The 17,482-nt window shown below is 33.3% G+C and overlaps 1 protein-coding gene across 2 annotated transcripts; it reads left to right on the top strand.

Annotated features, from left to right (window-relative positions):
- The first annotated feature begins 204 nt into the window (after window positions 1-204).
- On the top strand, window positions 205-17,480 carry Ttd14 (TRPL translocation defect 14). Of its 2 annotated transcripts, XM_015983196.2 has the most exons (10): window positions 205-541; window positions 590-657; window positions 716-753; window positions 4,596-4,633; window positions 9,273-9,341; window positions 9,662-9,790; window positions 9,837-9,973; window positions 10,023-10,356; window positions 10,581-10,791; window positions 16,292-17,480. In XM_015983196.2, exons 1-10 carry the CDS (start codon window positions 484-486, stop codon window positions 16,620-16,622), a joined length of 1,413 nt encoding a protein of 470 aa, XP_015838682.1. In that variant the 5' UTR covers window positions 205-483; the 3' UTR covers window positions 16,623-17,480. The 2 variants fall into 2 exon arrangements, with proteins under 2 accessions (XP_015838682.1, XP_968626.1); XM_963533.4 differs by lacking the exon at window positions 9,273-9,341 and having other exon boundaries at window positions 207-541.
- Window positions 17,481-17,482: the final 2 nt, after the last annotated feature.

The following is a 17,482-nucleotide window of genomic DNA, read 5'->3' as shown; positions in this document are numbered from 1 at the left end:
CGAAACAGTTCATAAATCAGTAAAAATTCTCATTTACAATAAAATTCGATACAAAGTGATTGATTATTATTGTGTTGGCGTTATTGTGCTTAGGATGCGTCGTTTTTTTGCGTAAATGGGCGAGGGATTCGAAGTTTGCGCCACGGGAACCACGTGTATTGATTCCAGTGTGGCCACCCCTCTGCGGCGAAACTCCCTCCCCAAAATGTAATTTTATCAGCGACGATGTTTATTTAAGACTCAAATTCGCTCACATTTCTTTAGTCCCGCGTCTGTGCGGTGTCGCGTGTCAGCCTTTGTCGCTTTCGCGAAATAACAAATCATGAAATCAATATACAGTAAAATTTGATCATGTACCCGGTTTATTTCTTTTAGTGCTTACAAATTTTGATTTTCATTCTTCACCTTTCACAACAAAATCACCTTCTCGAATACTAGCAAAATTCAATTGGAAAAACTAAGTTTCGTCAAAACACCGGAAATATGGATAAAACGACCAGTGGCAACGATAAAACCTGTTACAGAGTTGTCCTAACAGGAGGTAAGTCGACCATGTGATCCTCCACGAGATTATTTTGGGTTTGTACAGGACCATGTGGCGGAAAAACGACCGGTCAAGCCAGGCTGAGCACGTTTTTCGAAAATATGGGATGGAAGGTAACGCCAATTTTCACTTTTTATTACCAAAACGCAACCCAATTTATTGCTCCCACAGGTCTTCAGGGTACCGGAGACCGCCTCAGTTCTACTAAGGTAGGTGTCATCAGCGTTTTCCAATGTTTTATTGAGTCATATTCCCATATTTAGCCCAGAAAATAATAAAATTGTGTTTTGGCACCCGGCCTTTTACCACAAAAAGACCGTTTATAGTTTTTATACGGAGTGGTCCGAAATAACTGTTTCTGTTGGCAACTCTGTTACCAACCAATTTTGAATTTGTAAATTAATGCAAAATGCACAAGAAATAGGGGCCTAGTGGAGTCTGAAAGTCTGGTCGTAATTCTTGAATACCCAACTGTGTTTTGGATCTCTGCCCTGATCAGGGAGCACGTGGTTTTTAAATTTATCACTTGAGCTAAAATTAATGGCCTAATGGGTGGCCAACAATATCTCTAATCGTTTCATTATTTTTTAAGTTAATGAATTTAATCACAGTTAATTAGGTATTAGAAATAAATAGTTATGGTCTTGCCAGTGACCTCACTTTTGTTCCAAAACAAATATTATGTTTTTTACCCAAAACATTGCAGTATCATCCAATATTGTAGATAAATTGTAGAAGGTTGGATTATGTAAAGCCATTTTGTGTTATCTCATCACTTATCACAAAGGATAGTGATTGGCATCAATTTAAAACATAAAACGTGATTTGTTTTAAATGTTGTAAATTGGCGGAAATGTATACTCGAACACGTGATGTGGTGTGTTTTGTTATCAGACAATGTTAATCATAAATCAAGTGTTGAATTTATGTGGAGGTTTTGTGCGGAAAAATTTTATTATAGCACAGGTGGAATATTGTTTATTAAAAGCTACACCAAACAGTGTAGATAAGAATAGTCATAAGAATTTCCATGCAATGACTGTATAATAATGCATTGCTATTTTTAACGCTGTGAAAATGTATCAGCATTTTTCAACCACGTATTTGAGATTAATTATGTTTGATATGAATCAAATGACCACTGAATAAAACGTATGGCTTATTGAATAATGAAATATAAAAAATAAAGTTTTGGGTGTTTGTAATTAAAAAAAAAACGTGATTTTTGTGTAAATAGTCAAGAAAATTTGTTTTTTAAAGGTTGCAAAAACTGTTCAAAATAACACAAATAAGAGAAACTCAATGTATTGATTACATATTTTCAACGTTTGCAAAAATTAACAATGCAGTTTTAACACTTCTTCAGTGTAAGTAAAAGGAAATTACTGCTGATGCGGAAAAAAAAAATTAAGGAGTTGCATTAATTTCTGAAACAGTAACTTTATAAAAAAATAGTTGCATTATCAAGTCGGTTAAAAATGTAATCATTTTTGCAGATGTTTTTAATTAGCTTGGACAAAAAAGCTTGGTTCCAAACTTTTGCCGAACACAATAAATGCTGTAATACAGGGTGTATCAGAAATACGCGATACAAAATTCATCAGGTATTAGGTGCAACTTTTCCATACAACATTTTGCAAAATTCTAATTTATTATGTCATTGTTTTCCGGTTATTTTTATATTCATAGCAACAATTTTCATTGCTGTTTTAAATTGTTAAAATTGTCCGTTTTTATCACAACGAAAATAGTTCGGCACTTTTATTTTGAGTACACGTTTCGATATGTTATCTTTTCCAAATTTTAATTAAATTTGTAACACTTTTATTGAAAAAATACAAATCGAAAAAATGTTATGTTTGTGTGCTCTTTTATCTTTTAGAATTAACACACGTATTTCTGATACTCTCGGTATAAAAGAGGTTTCAGTAAAAAGTAATTATTTAATGTACAATTATACCGGGTGCTCAAAAACCGGCGCACCAACTCAATGGAGTGTGGTGGTGAATTGCCTACATATAAAGGTATAAATAGTAATAAAAATCATTGTATTAAAGTTATTAATAAATGACGAATTAAAAAAAATAATATGTGGCAACGTTGTCTAAGAGTCGTGATCGCAATAGAACTTGATCAACAATAAAAATAAATTATTTTTGAAACGTTTCCTAGAAAATAATTCCCAGTGTTGGCACGTCTACAAACCGTGATTTTTTTGATGAATTTTAATTTTTTTAAATTAAAAAACTGCTAAAGTGTGTTAGTAAATTTAAAAATAATTATTCATCGTTTAGTTACGATTACTTAGTGCGAAACAAAAATTAAACAAAAAAATAATGAAAACTGAAGAAATTAACAAAATAAATTTGCAGCTTCAGATTTTTTTAAATGTGACTTTAGGAATTTTTTCAAGATTTTTCCCGTGATTTACACATGCTTCTCAACAACGTACCACTGAGTTGGTGCGCCAGTTTTTGAGCACCATGTATATCTTGTCATATTAATTTTTTGTTAAAATTAGATATACTATTCTGTAAGTTCTAACACTTTATAAAAAGCTGGTTACTCAATAGCTTCTACTGTTTCATTTTGAGATTTTTTGTTATTATTTATTCTTTCTATGCTTTTATATGTTTTATGTTACATATTCTTCTTGTTCTTTATAAAGATTTTTTGGCCTGTTTTAACGAAATCTATTAAAATAAGCTAGTTTCTGGCCCAATCCAATCAAAATTCCTCGAAATTGTCTGACATAACGTAACTTGTCGAGTTTGAAAATCGTTTGAAATATATACGAAGAATATTTATTTTTAAAAAATCATTTGTTTCGCGGGCCACCAGTTGAATAGTAAAACTGCTCTCTCGATTTGAATTTGAACTTTCGTATTTTAAATAATGATAATTCTGTAAAAAACTAATCGCATTTCTGTATGAAATTCTACAGTCCCTTGAGATTCTTTATACAGTGCCTTCAAAAAGTCTTTAGATCAACTCTTGCTGTGAAATTTTGAAACGTAGTATAAGTTCATTTTTTATATAATCAACTGTCAGAGTCAAAACTCTGAAAAAGACCAGACTAATCACCCTAAAAGTTCATATCCAATTACTTTTGAAACTGGCTGTATTCTGTACTTGACATTTTGAACACCAGATTTGACATTTTTGAAAATTTGACGTTAGTGTTAATCGGTAATTCGTTAGTATAATCGTGGTCTAAAATAAGTAAATGTGTTGTTGTACGTGTTTTAAATTGGAGACAACTTGAAAATTTTGGAAAATAAATTTGCCAGGTAAAAAACTATACCAACCTTAATTAAAAAAAAATTACTATTTATGATAATGCCAACCTGACGGCTCTTAAACAGTTGATTATAAAAAAAACGACTATACCTGGTAGAAACCAAACTATTATTGTATGATCAACTTAAAAAAACGCATTGTTAATTATTTAAGTTGATTTAAATATTAGATATTCGGCGTAAAAATCGTTCAGTATGACAACATCTCCTAGACTTTTTTTAACGATAAAGTAAAAATCACTGCGTCATACTGAATTTATGTACTGAATAAAATCATTGATAACACACAATGAATATTGACAATAAATCATGCTCTAGATTTTCACGATCTGGTAAAATAATTGAAAAACACGAAAACAGCAGATGCTATTAGCTGTTTCAAAATTATAAAAACACCATCGTCGCATTTTCTCTCAAATTACCTGTTATAAATTATTTATGCGCTTTAAAAAAATAATATCTAATGTAATTTATACTTTCTGTGAGAGATCTAATCATTAATAACTATTTTACTGTTTTATCAATCTTATTTAAAAAAAATATTCGGTAAATTGGGACTTGGCGTTTTTATAGTTTTGAAACAGCTAATACATGATTATAATCAAATGCCTAATAAGTGCGAACACGGTAGTTTTTAGCGTCTTGCAAACCTCACAAAGATAAATCCCTATTCTAGGGTGTAGACAATTATTGTTTCACATTTTTTATAGTATGTTTCAACCCAGAATTTTAATTGTATTTTCTGTTTGCAGCGGGGGAATCAAGTTCAGCGATTTAAGTGAAGAGGAAGGTGAGTAAAACCCCCATTTCCTTTCCTCCTGTGTTTGTTCCTCAAAATTCCGGCCCGCTCTAAATGTTCCAGACACGTCGTCAGTCCCGATTTACGTTTTGGACCTTTTCCTATCAAAATGAGCTCAAGCTGTTGTCTATTTCAGTTTGTGATTAGATTGGATGAGGCCCAGTTACAAAATACAAAATTCGTTTTAAATTTAACCCTTTAACAAAGCGCGCGCCTTGCGCAATTGTTTGTCTCCCAATTCTATTCAGGAGGGTTGTATTTATTATGAATGACGTGCAAATCCGCTGTTAGAACAATATTTACAATGTGATTATTTTCGGAATTCTATTTCTGTAAGAAAAAATCCATTGCCAAGCACCGATTTAAACCCAGAAGCTCATCTTTAGTGATTCTGGACTTTCAGTCAATGTTTTGACGCGTCCGTATCTTGTGGAAGAATAAGTTACATAAGTGATGGTCGTCAAGGAAGGTCGTTCACTGGATTCATAAATATTTAGCCATTTTTTAGCGAAGCGAGCTAATCACGTGCCAAAAATAACACTTGCGTTCTTTCTGATTTATTTGCTGAAAGTGTACAAACCGGAAATTGCAAAATACGCCGAGCGACTTGTAATTTTCCGCGATTTTTCGTAAACTAATTGTAATAATAAAAGTATCGAAGGCCTTGACCTTAACTTAGTGTAATTGCGGCCATGGAATTTACTCCGTTTTTAAATTCATAGCGTATTTCTACGGTTTCTCAACGATCTGAGGCGAAACCTTTGTTGAAAATTATTGCTGCAAGCGCGCCAGCGGGTTGATAACAGGAATTTTCCTCGTGTTAATAATGAAATTATTACGTAGTGCACGAAAACAAGCCAAATTACGACGCGGTTTATTTCTCTTTGTCAAATAGTGTCCATTGTGCAAATTTCATCGTTTATAGATGGGGTCATACAATGGAAATCGATAATTCCATTACACAACGCTTCAAACTGATGGGAAAAATGGGTCATGATGCAACTTTAACCGGAAAACGAAGGGAGAAATGTACAATTTTTTATCAACAACTGACGCACATTTATCTAACTCTAGTAAACACCTTTGAACAATCACATGCTCTAATGAATCCCTGGCCTCGAAATAAAGCAATGACGTTACGGCGAATTATTTTTTAAAATTTTAACATTTGCGAAATTCAATTTTCAATTGCGGTCGCAAAAAAAGTGTGACAGAAAATGTTAATTTAATTTGCTGGTGTCATATGATGGCGCAAAAGTGCGCATTAAATTTCAGTTTTTAAAGATGTCATTGATTGCAGTCAATAAATAACTGTTTCATTGATTTGATTTGTGAAGACTGTTGTCTTACATTGACCAGCTGTGCAATTATTTAAAAAAATTAATTGTTCACCTAAAAAACTAATTTGTGTGACCTTATGCAGGCGAGGTTAACAATAAATTATTTTACATGTGATGATGGGGTCGGTCTTTCAAAGAGGCAAAGAACTTGGCGTTAAACCAAAACCGGGGGCTTATTTTTAGATAACCTAACCGAGAATTCGTTTAAAGTTCATAGCTAGACACAATTACTGTCGCTTCGATCGAAACTAAGTAATCGTGTTTTTGCGGAATTTGGATGTCGTTTGAATGCGTTTGAGGAGAAATTTAATGGGAATGGTGTTAGTGGATTTCGTAGCGCTAGAAAAAATCCTCTGGAATTCATTTGGCACTGATTCAAGACGAGGAATTTACCGCATGTTTTCACTATTTCCATCAAATTATTGGAAAGGATCGGTGCAGACTTTTCCGCTCGTAAATGTTAGAAAAATATAGCGTTATTATGTGAGAAATCAATTTTAGGAAAATTTTGCATTAATTGGACGAGACTGGTGGTTTTTCCGGTGTGTGTGTCGCTGATAGCATTGTTTTGACTACGCACTTAAGATAACAAAGTTTGTTTCTGTAATAAGGAGTCGGCATGTTTGGTCTCGTGGTGAACTCAGATTACGCTTTGTCTTGTAGTAGGTGTAAAATGTAGCTCATTTGTCTAGACTACGGAGGACTATAACTTAGGAGACGAAACGTGAACCCAAAGAAATAGTACGGCAGGCTAAAAATGAGGGCGCTTCCAGCGCCTTTAAATTAATTTTAATTCATCCAATTCATTAATTACGTAGAAAAATTGCAGAAATTTTGAGTTTTGCACTTTTAACAGACTGAGAAAAATTTTCATAAGGAACATGAGAAAAAAATTATTTAAAATTTGCACTTCGTTGCGTATATTTCAAGACGCTGCGAGTACAGTTAAAGATACAAGAAAAATGTCAGAAAAAAAGTTGTAGAGAATTAAATTTCCTACAAAAAAGTCGGCGAGACCATATCTCTATCTTCAACCATTTAGGCCCCAAAGTCGTCCAAAGATGCTCAAGCGACGGATTTGCTTTATTTTGCCGGTGGTCAAGTATTGCAAAGTTAATTTATACCTAAACTATTCAAGATAGAAATATGGTGTCGTAGACTTTTTTGTAGGAAATTTAATTCTCTACAACTTTGTTCCTTACATTTTTTTTGTATCTTGAACCGTATTCCCAGCGTTTTGATAAATATGCGATAAGCAAAAATTATCGCTTAGAATTATCAATTTGCGTTCCACCTTATATTTCTATAAACGCTAAATTTATTTATTTAGTAGGAAATAAATTCACAATTAAATCGAAAAACGCAAAATTAAAACAATTTTTCACTCATTTCGACAATTTTTTGGATTATTTTCGTAAAGTTTTACTAATAACACAAAAAACATTAGTGCGTTTTTTAACTCAATTTTTATTTAAAAATGTTTTAAGCGCCCACGAAGTGCACAAAACGTCCAAAAAAAAATGACAAAAAATTGCTTTTTTATCGTGAAAACAGTAAAATAACTGACAAACCTAAAAGCATCGTTAGTTTCTACCAAATATATTGATTTTTTTAATAAATTCCTCAGTAAGTGGAATTAGTTTCTTTATTTTTAAATAATACGTAATTTGCAAAATTTTCAATGTGCTTTTAATAAAAAAAAAAATTCTTGGCTGAAAAATGTGCTAAGACATCCTAAAGATTGCAAAATTTGGTGTTTTTTGGCTCGTTTAGCGTAAGTTCTAAACGTACTTATAAAGTCTTCAAAAAGAATTTTTTTGTCTTTTTTATTGTAACACTCAAAAAATAAACAACAAACGTCATACTCTCCTAATTGGGTGATTTTTAGTTTTAAGTTTTTTTTGCTAAATAGGTACATTAAAATTTGAGTAAATTTATCTCAAAATTGTGCCTAAATAAATGCGAAGGTGCACAAAGAATTATCGTTTCCACGTTATATTTTTACAAACTCTGCGAATATGGTTGAAGATACAAAAAAAAGTGTAAGGAATAAAGTTGTAGAGAATTAAATTTTCTACAAAAAAAGTCTCACACACCATATTCCTAGCATTAACGGTTTAGGTATAACTTAACTTTCCAACACTCGACCACTGGCAAAATGAAGAATTCGTCGCTTGAGCGTCTTTGAAGGACTTTGGGGCCTAAATGGTTGAAGATAGGGATATGGTCTCGCGGACTTTTTTGTAGAAAATTTAATTCTCTACAACTTTCTTTTAAACATTTTTCTTGCATCTGTAACTGTATTCACAGCGTTTTGAAAAATTTGGGGCAGAGTGCAAATTGGTAAAACTTTGATTTTTTTTAGTATAGTGTAAGATATAATATTTGCACTATTTTTATCCCCTATTATTGAAAATTTAATGCTCCATCAGCCTGTATTTTTTTTATTTGCCTTGTACTAACCTTTATTAAATTACAACAATTTTTATAAATTTATTGCTCTGAAAACTTAGACGGTAATGGATCAACTGCGCTCTCTGGCGATATTAACGGAACTATCGAGGACGGGAACGGTTTATTTCTACGTCGTTTCATGTCCTAACCTTTAGATATCCGTAGCCTGACGTTATATACTATAATAAATAACAATTTCGACTGTAAATCATGATCAATTTATAATGTGTGCTCGTTTTCATAACATCAAAATTTGAAGGTTGTTCCGGTGCAATTCCTAAAAAAACGGTGAAAATAAAAATGAAAAAAATTCTAAAATAGAAACAAGAAAATACAATAATACCATAACATTCATTCGTTTTTGCTGTTGTGTTACATATTTCACAATTCTTATTTACGTATTTTGCACTTTTCAGTTTTAATCACGATTATATATGCTTTCTGTTAGTCTCCAAATAAACTGAAAAATTCCACAGTGTGACCGAGTGTCTGTTGGCAGTATGCTGAATTTTATTTTAACTGTAGCAACAATTGTAACTTTCTAAATAAACTGCAGTAACTACACTACTGTTCCTCAGTATGGCCAATATTCGAACAATACAAAATTCTGTTGCCAATTTGTTTCCGTTTTCTCGTCCCATCAGCGATCATTCAGTGTCATTTTCCGCCGGACGATATGATCTTGCAAACAATATCGCGGCCAATAATCAAGCACAATGAGCTCTTTATTATCATCGGTTCAATCGCCTAATTGTTAGTATTGGGTTTCAAAGTAATCTAATTAGAAGATGGAAAATTTTAATCAATTAACACACCCATGATTATATTTTTTCAAGCCCGTGGTCTCCGCATCAAAATTCAGCAAATTCAAAAGGGCGAAGCCGAAGTGCCTGCTCATAGTGAGGGTAAGGACAAGCAAGCCGAAGAAGCTCCGAAAACGTTACAATGTAGCGCTAACGTCCTGTGGAGCTTTCGTGTATTTTAACTCGCATCATCACGTGACGTCTCTTATAAAGCGAATTAATTTTTTATAATATTAAACGAACCATGTTAAGCCGCACGCAATGTCTGGTAATTTACATAATGTCTATAGTTTCGTCGAAATGCTAGATTGGATATTTTGGGCTAGAATAGGCACTTAATCAATCAAGGACTGTATTTGTGCTGCCATCTGCTTGACTCGACTGATCGCCGTTGATTATCACTGATTTTGGCCTTCTTGCAGCCGTTAAGTTCCAAGAGAACCTCCTGAAGACCATGATCCAGATCGAGAACACCTTCTTCGAGCTGGGGAGGTCCTGCAACAGAAACTGTCTCATAATTTGTGATAGAGGTGCCATGGATGCTTCAGCATGTAAGCCGCGCCTCAAGCGCCACTCAAAACTAATTACCCGTTCCAGTTATAACCAAAGAAAAGTGGGAACACATAATGAAAGACAACCACTGGAACAACGTCGAACTGCGCGATAACCGCTACAACCAAATCATTCACATGGTTTCGGCGGCCAAAGGAGCCGAAGAGTTTTACTCGATTGAAGTAAAATTCGCCGGAGTGCTAACGTCACCCTAAGTTTGTGTTTATTTAGGACCACAGTTGTCGCTCCGAGGGCGTCGAGCTGGCCCGCGAGCTGGACTCGAACGCCGCCGCCTCCTGGGTCGGGCACCCCTACTTCGACGTCATCGACAACTCCACCGACTTCGAGGGCAAGATCCGGCGCATGATCGGCTCGGTGTGCCACAAGATCGGCATCGACACCGGCGACCGCCTGCTCAAGAACGCCCGCAAGCTGAAGTTCCTGGTCAAAGGGCCCCTGCCGGACGCCTCGCTGTTCCCCAAGTTCCAAGACTTCGAAGTGGTTCATAACTACTTGCAGTCGAACTCGCCGAACCAAGTCAGGTTGCGAAAGCGGGGACAGAAAGGTGAGAACAGAACGATCCGGCAGTTGTAAGCACGATTATTATTTCATTATTGTAGAAGTTATGTTTGTAAAATTCTGGGTGCAAATATATTGGAAATTGATTAGGAAGCGTTTTTTATTTTACTAACACGGTGGCGGTGGTCAGTGTTGTGGGAAAAGTGCTTCATCACCAAGTCACTCGCTCCGTGGTGCCAATTGTGGAAATTATTGTTTTTTGAATTACAGGGCATTACAGTTATATTCATACTGTGAGGCGGCAGAACCAGCCTGGAGGACAAGTGATTGAAGTTAAAACGCAGATAACTCACCGTGACTACATCAACCTCCTCACCCAGAAGGACAATTCACACTTTACGATTTACAAACTACGGAGGTGTTTTATTTACAACAACCAATATTTCCAACTTGATATCTATCAGCCACCGAGTCATCCCAGGTAAGATGATCTCATTATCCACAGAACCAACGTTTTTTGTAAAAAGAATTAAAGCAATAAAACTCTTTGAAGAATTACCGATTGAAAAAATAAATAAAAGAAGTTACTCAAATCGAACCTTGTTTTGCCCGGTACTTAAAATTCGTTCTTAAATATAACTTTACATTGGCATATTTGCATAATGGCGGCAAAGTATCGTTATTTCGATTGAAAAAAAAAACAGTAATTATACGGTTCCATATCTTTTACATTTGTGAAATACGGACAATCTATATGTGCACTATCGATTACTACGTGTTTTCCTGTCTCATCAATTGATCAGATTTTTTAGTTTTCGTCGTATCTTTTGTTTAATGTTCGAAATAGTTTTAAGTCGTTTTAATTCACATTATTGAACATCCACGATGGGTAGCTTTACAAATAAGAAGAAGAATTTTATTAATTAAATAGGAAACCTAGTTACAATAGTTAAAAAAAAAATAAAAAATTACATTAGTGGATAAAAGTCACACTTATTGCACATTTATCTTTACATAATCTTTGATTTTTGATTTAAATATAGATAGAGTACCTGCATTTCTAATATTGTTTGGTAACTTATTATATTCATTAATACCCTTAAAAAATAAAGATAACATTGTTTGTCGGTAATTTACACTTTGAACATTAATTTTGGAAGAATCCCTAGTCTGGTAATTGTGTACACTATTTCTGCAAATTAGATATTCACTGAAATACTCTGGTACTCCAAGCTTAATTATTTTATATACAAAAATCATGGTAGAATAATACAGTCGTTGCGTCACAGAAAACCACATTAGGGCCGATAACATACATTTTATAGGTGTTAAGCGGTTACATCTTAAAATTATACGCATTCCTCTATTCTGAAGCTTTTGCAGTTGTACAACATGACTAGGCCGTAGCAGGTACATAAGTGTGGCACAATAATCAAAATGTGGTTGGACAATACAATTGTAAATCAAAATTCTTGTTTGCATTGACACATGCGTAGATATTCTTAAGAAAAAAAACAATTTCGTCCTAATTTTTTTACAAACATAATCGAGATGACTCTCAAAATCGAGCAAGCTATCTAGGTAAAATCCTAAATACTTACATTTAATAACAAACTCTACAGTTATGTTATATATGCTTAAATTAATGTTGGCAAAATCAATTTGGTTGTATTTATATTTAGTTGTAAAAATTATAGCTTTAGTTTTGGACACGTTTACTTTAAGTTTATTTGTGTTAAAATATTTTTCAAGTATTTCGAGAGCCTTGTTCATTTTTTGAATACATTTATCAAGATCAGTGTCATAGCATGCTACCAATGTGTCATCGGCAAACAAATTAACAAAATCACAATCACAATAGTTTACAATGTCATTAAGATAAATTAAAAATAAAAGAGGGCCAAGAACGCTACCTTGTGGTACACCAAATTCATTAGACACTTCATCAGACAAAACGTTATTATATTTAACTTTTTGTTTCCTGTCTGTTAGATAACTTTCAAACCATTTAATGACATTACCCATGCATTACCCCCAATACCATAGCACCGCAATTTAGTTAATAAAATATTTCTATCGATAGTTTCGAATGCTCTTTTAAGATCTAAAAAAACTGCTACCACATATCTACCACCGTCAATTTCTCTTTTAAATTTGGTAACAGTTAACTGCAGGGCTGATTCACAAGAGTGATTTTTTCTAAAACCTGACTGATTTGTAAACAGTAATTTATTTTTATCAAAATATTCTACTAACTGTTCATATACTGCTCTTTCAATCAATTTTTCAAATGTGGGTAATGTATTAATAGGTCTAAATTCTTCAGCTTTTGAAGTACTAGCAATTTTTGGTATTGGAATTATCGTACTAGTTTTTAAAGCATCAGGGAATTCACCCTTATCAAGTGATGTATTAACAAAATGTAATAGGACATGACCAATGACATAAAAAAATGTTTTAATAATGTGGGATTAAAAAAATCATATATATTAATTTTATTTTCGAAAGATAAAATATACTTTTGAGCTCTTTCATTTCCAAAAGTTTAAAATTACAAAACTTACTATTTACATGTATGTTAAGTTGAAGATCAGTTGTCGGCATAACATTATTGCAAGTAATACTATTGGCTATGTCCTTAATACTATTTACAAAATATAAATTAAAATTATCACAGATTTTTTTATCACAGCTATATGTTTTGTTCTGATTATCTATGGACTGAGTGGTGCAAAAAACAGCACAATTTCTTAAAATAATGTGAGCGAGAACTTGATATTGTAAAAAAAATGTAAAAAGTAGATAAGTTTTTTTTTAAATAAAAAGTTCTTAAATAAACGTGTTTTTTTTAAATAAACGAGAAAATTTAATATCTAGTGCATGTCTGGTATTTTTACAAATTAATAACCTTTTCAGGGTTTTGAATTTCTAGATATATAATTTTCAGAAATATTCTTCAATTTTTAAGGAACTTGTGTTAGAACTGGGTTTGCGTAATTCTAATAAAATATGAGCAAACTCATTTTATTGTAAGAATTGTGTATTACCGTAAAATGTTGTAATGTCCTTTTTCCGGGCGGCTTTGTCGGAGATCGGGTTGCGGTTGGGCCTTTTGGAAAGCCTCAAGAGAGAGAGAAAACGGGTTTCTAACTCAAACCAATTATTTATTCTATCAAACTGTACAAATAAAAATAACAAATCCCCAAGATAAATAAAAGTAATAATAATAACTATCCCTAACTATATACACTATTTACACGGTTGTCCTCGGTCGTAATTTCCCTACCAAGCCCCAGGTCGGTCTGGGCGGTGGAGATGGTGTGCTGGTTTGATGCGCAGCAAGCACCACTCGTCGGAGCTCTAGGTCGGTCGGGTCGGTGGAGATGGTGTGCTGGTTTGATGCGCAGCAAGCACCACTCGTCGGAGAAGGTTTTGCCGGTTTGATGCACGGCTCGACCCCCAGAGTTACTCACCGGTTTGATGCACAGTGAGCAACTCCTGGAGAACGCTCGGTTTCGCCCTTTTATTGGCGACACGGTGTAAACAAACCGAGCGCCGGTGGTGGTGGAACTGACTTGAGCGCATGACTCCTACGTCACCATAGAATCGTCCGGAATCCGGATGCTTCATTACAATGTGCCAAAAAGTGCCCCTCTGTCAATAGAAATAGACCTATTTCAACCTTTTCCTTATTTTCAGAATCATCCATACATGTTTAAATAAATAATTTATCCATTTAAAAAAAGTATTTTATTACTACTTATTCTTAGCCAAAAAGTAGTAAAAAGTTGAAATAAACCTAAATACGCCAATGTAAATTTATTGAAACGCGACGTGTTTGCTGTGTCGGTTTTTAAACTTTGTTTTTTAGTTAATTTCCACGGCAAGAAAATCCAATAAGAAGTGAATTTATCATAGAATACAATAGAATTTTTTCAAAAAATACTCCCAAGTAGTCATTACGGTATTTAGTAATTAGAGTGCTAATAAAAATGGATCATACGACTTATGGATGTTACGACTTATAAATAGAGATCGGATCTTAGGAATTTTCCCTAACCCGCAATTTTTAAGGGCTTTTCTTTAAACTCAGAATAAATTTGCTTCGTTAAAAATATAAATATTTGACACCTTTTTTATTTTTTCGAAATTCCTAAATGTGTTTTAAACATCCCAAAATTGTGTTTAAGCTTCCTAATTCAAAATAGGATGTTTTTTCAATTTTTTTATTAGTGTTTAGCCTAAAAACTACATCTGAATTTTCAGTTTAATAGTTGTTTTAGAATTACATCTAAAGTTTTTTGTATTTACAATCACACAGTTTTTAATGTTCTCAGTATTTCAGAATAATTTTTCCATATTTCTTATTGATTTTTTAAATTTTTCAGTTTTTCGTGGTTTGGCTTTTTTGTAATTTCAGCTTTTCAATTTCTTACTGTTGTATCGGGTGATTCAAAAATGTGATTGTCACACATTTTTGAATCACCCGATATATTAAATTATTTTTTAAGGTTGTATTGTCTTTTACTTCTGAATATTCATGAGCCCTTGCACAGCGTTGTTTTAGTCAAGACAGTTTAAAAAATGATTTACTTTCTCAAATTCTAGTAAATAGCGTAACAAATTAGAAACAATAGGCCTGTCACTTGTTCAAGTTATTGAGCTCGTAAATAAAATAAATAAAAATTTTTGTAAATAAGATTTGTGGAAAAATTAGATACTAGTGCGAACTATACAAAAAAAATTGGATATAAAAATCTACTGAAAATAAAATATTAATTGAATGAAAAAATATTAGTGTAGCTTTTTCTTTGTGCACTCAAGAAATTTAAGTTTTTTTCAAAACGTATTTTGTTTTGTTTATTGCATGAAAAATTATTTTTAATTTTCATGCAGTAGTAATTAATAAGAAAATGTATCCTAAATTACCAGATTTTAATACCTAATGTCTATTTTTTACAACCCTTTTTGATTTTGACACCTAAATAAAGTTTTTAACTTCCTAAAAATCCGGTCTCTACTTATAACTTAGCTAGATAGTTTGTAAACTAGCTATAAACGATTGGATATTTAATAAAAATGCAATTTTAACGAAATTAGCAGTTGGTTTACTCATTAGTTTATAAAATAGCTGAGGATCTTCGATAATTTATTTAAAAGATAATAGCTGCATATCTTGTAAATGCCTAAGGCATTACTTCACATACTAAACACGTTGGTGTTATAATTAGGTATGTAAACGCCTGGAAATTAGCGTATTATTAAAAGATATTTAGTATATTGTTTATTACTATTAGAAATTTTGGTTGTCATATTAAGTAGACTGAATTGTATAGTTTACAAAGTATACAGCATTATTCAGTTATTTGTAAACTAGCTTATTAATTTAGTTAAAATTGAGTTATATATTAAAATAGCCAGTGTATCGATTAGTTTAAAAACTATCTAGCTAGTTTGAAACTTGCCCAGATTACACATTAGCAGTAACATCTACAAAGTGAGATGTTAAAGTCCATTACTGATCTTTATTAATGGCTAAAATAAAAAATGCGAAAATGGTAATGACTGTGAGCAAGATTTTGGAACAAGTGCCTCTAGTAAAAAATTGAAACATGAGCATATGCTTATTTAAATCATATTAATAAACGTTTTGTCCAACATTAAAGAATGAACTCACATTTTTGAAGCGTTTACTTTTCATTAGAAATTGTCTGCAAATTATTTATCAGCGTCAAATCGAAATTGTAAACTTTTCTGGCATGTAAATGAATTAATTCGGCTGTATGTGCGTACGTGTCTTCAATCATACCACTTAAGGATTACGTTAAACGAAGTTTATGAGCAGACGAACAAAATATACATGTTTTACCAAAAAAGTACTACTTGTGTAATAATTTGACTTTATTCTAACATGAATTAAAACAACATGTAATTAGTTCTGAACTATAATTTTATTGTTATAACTTCTTGACAACCCGTAGGTGCCGAGGTTTGATCTTGCTTGAAACCTACTCGGCTTTGGACGAGGCGAGTTTGAAGGAGACGCTCCCGCCGTTCCTCCAGATCGAAAAGGAAGTAACAGGAAATCCGGACTACTCCATGTTTAACTTATCATTGCGCGAGGACTGGACAACATCGAAAAAATTCTGCTTTTATCCTTCCGGCCCCCAGGACACCCCAGCCCATGACTATGGCTACGAGGCCGGGAAGGACAAAATTGCAGGGAATTTGAACGGTCTCGACTGCAAAAAGTCGCTAAAAATGAACGGCCACGCTGACGTGAAGGGTAAAGAATGTAACGGAAAAGCTTAATTTTGATCGGTTGAAGGATTTCCATAATGGACGCTTTAAGGCCGCTCGTAGCTCTCTCCTAAGTTGTATTATGTTTTCCGTAATTTTGAGTTTCACGCGTCCGTTATGGAGGTTGATCTCCCGACTCACTTTATTATGTAGTCCTACGGTTAATTATTTTAATAGTTATTTATGTAGCTTACTTTACTTTGTAGACACAGTATTTAACGTAGCGGTGATAATTAGACCAGTATCAATGTTGAATACCAGTGGCAACCAACTTTCAGTACTACTTAATCGTGTGACGAACTGAACTTCTCAATTGAATTTTAATCATCCAACTGAAATAAATCGGAAAGACTGTTCACTTTTTACGAAATGAAAATTTACAAAGTCTATTTTTAAACACTTTTTACTTGTCACACAACTTACTTTTGCACTTCGAAATCGAGCTCGCGATCGTAGAAACAAACATGTACCTGTTTAGATTACTTGTTGAAGCTTTCGTTGTTATTTCATTTCCTGAGATGCTGTTGTAGATTTCGTTATTTTATTTGCTGTGACTTTAATTTTAATCGGCCGAAGAAATTGTACAAAACACAGGAGAGGGCAATTCTAAAGGTATTTCACTGTTTTTAATTCCTTTTTAATAAAATTTATGCATTTAGAGATATAAAAGGTGGAAACTCTCGTGCTTCCACTGATATATAACCCCATCTTTGGGGTTTAGAGTGTGATAATGTATGTAATTCTTCTACTCGCTTAATAAATGTGTACTTATACTGAGGGCAAGCGCCCTTTTTATCATGACATGTTAAGTATTCAGGTGAGTCAAGGGCTCGACCTTGCGCAACCTTACCAATAAATAGTCACACACAACC

This window comes from Tribolium castaneum, chromosome 2 (assembly GCF_031307605.1).
Source record: "Tribolium castaneum strain GA2 chromosome 2, icTriCast1.1, whole genome shotgun sequence".
NCBI lineage: Eukaryota > Metazoa > Arthropoda > Insecta > Coleoptera > Tenebrionidae > Tribolium > Tribolium castaneum.
This window is presented reverse-complemented; position numbering and strand designations above follow the sequence as displayed.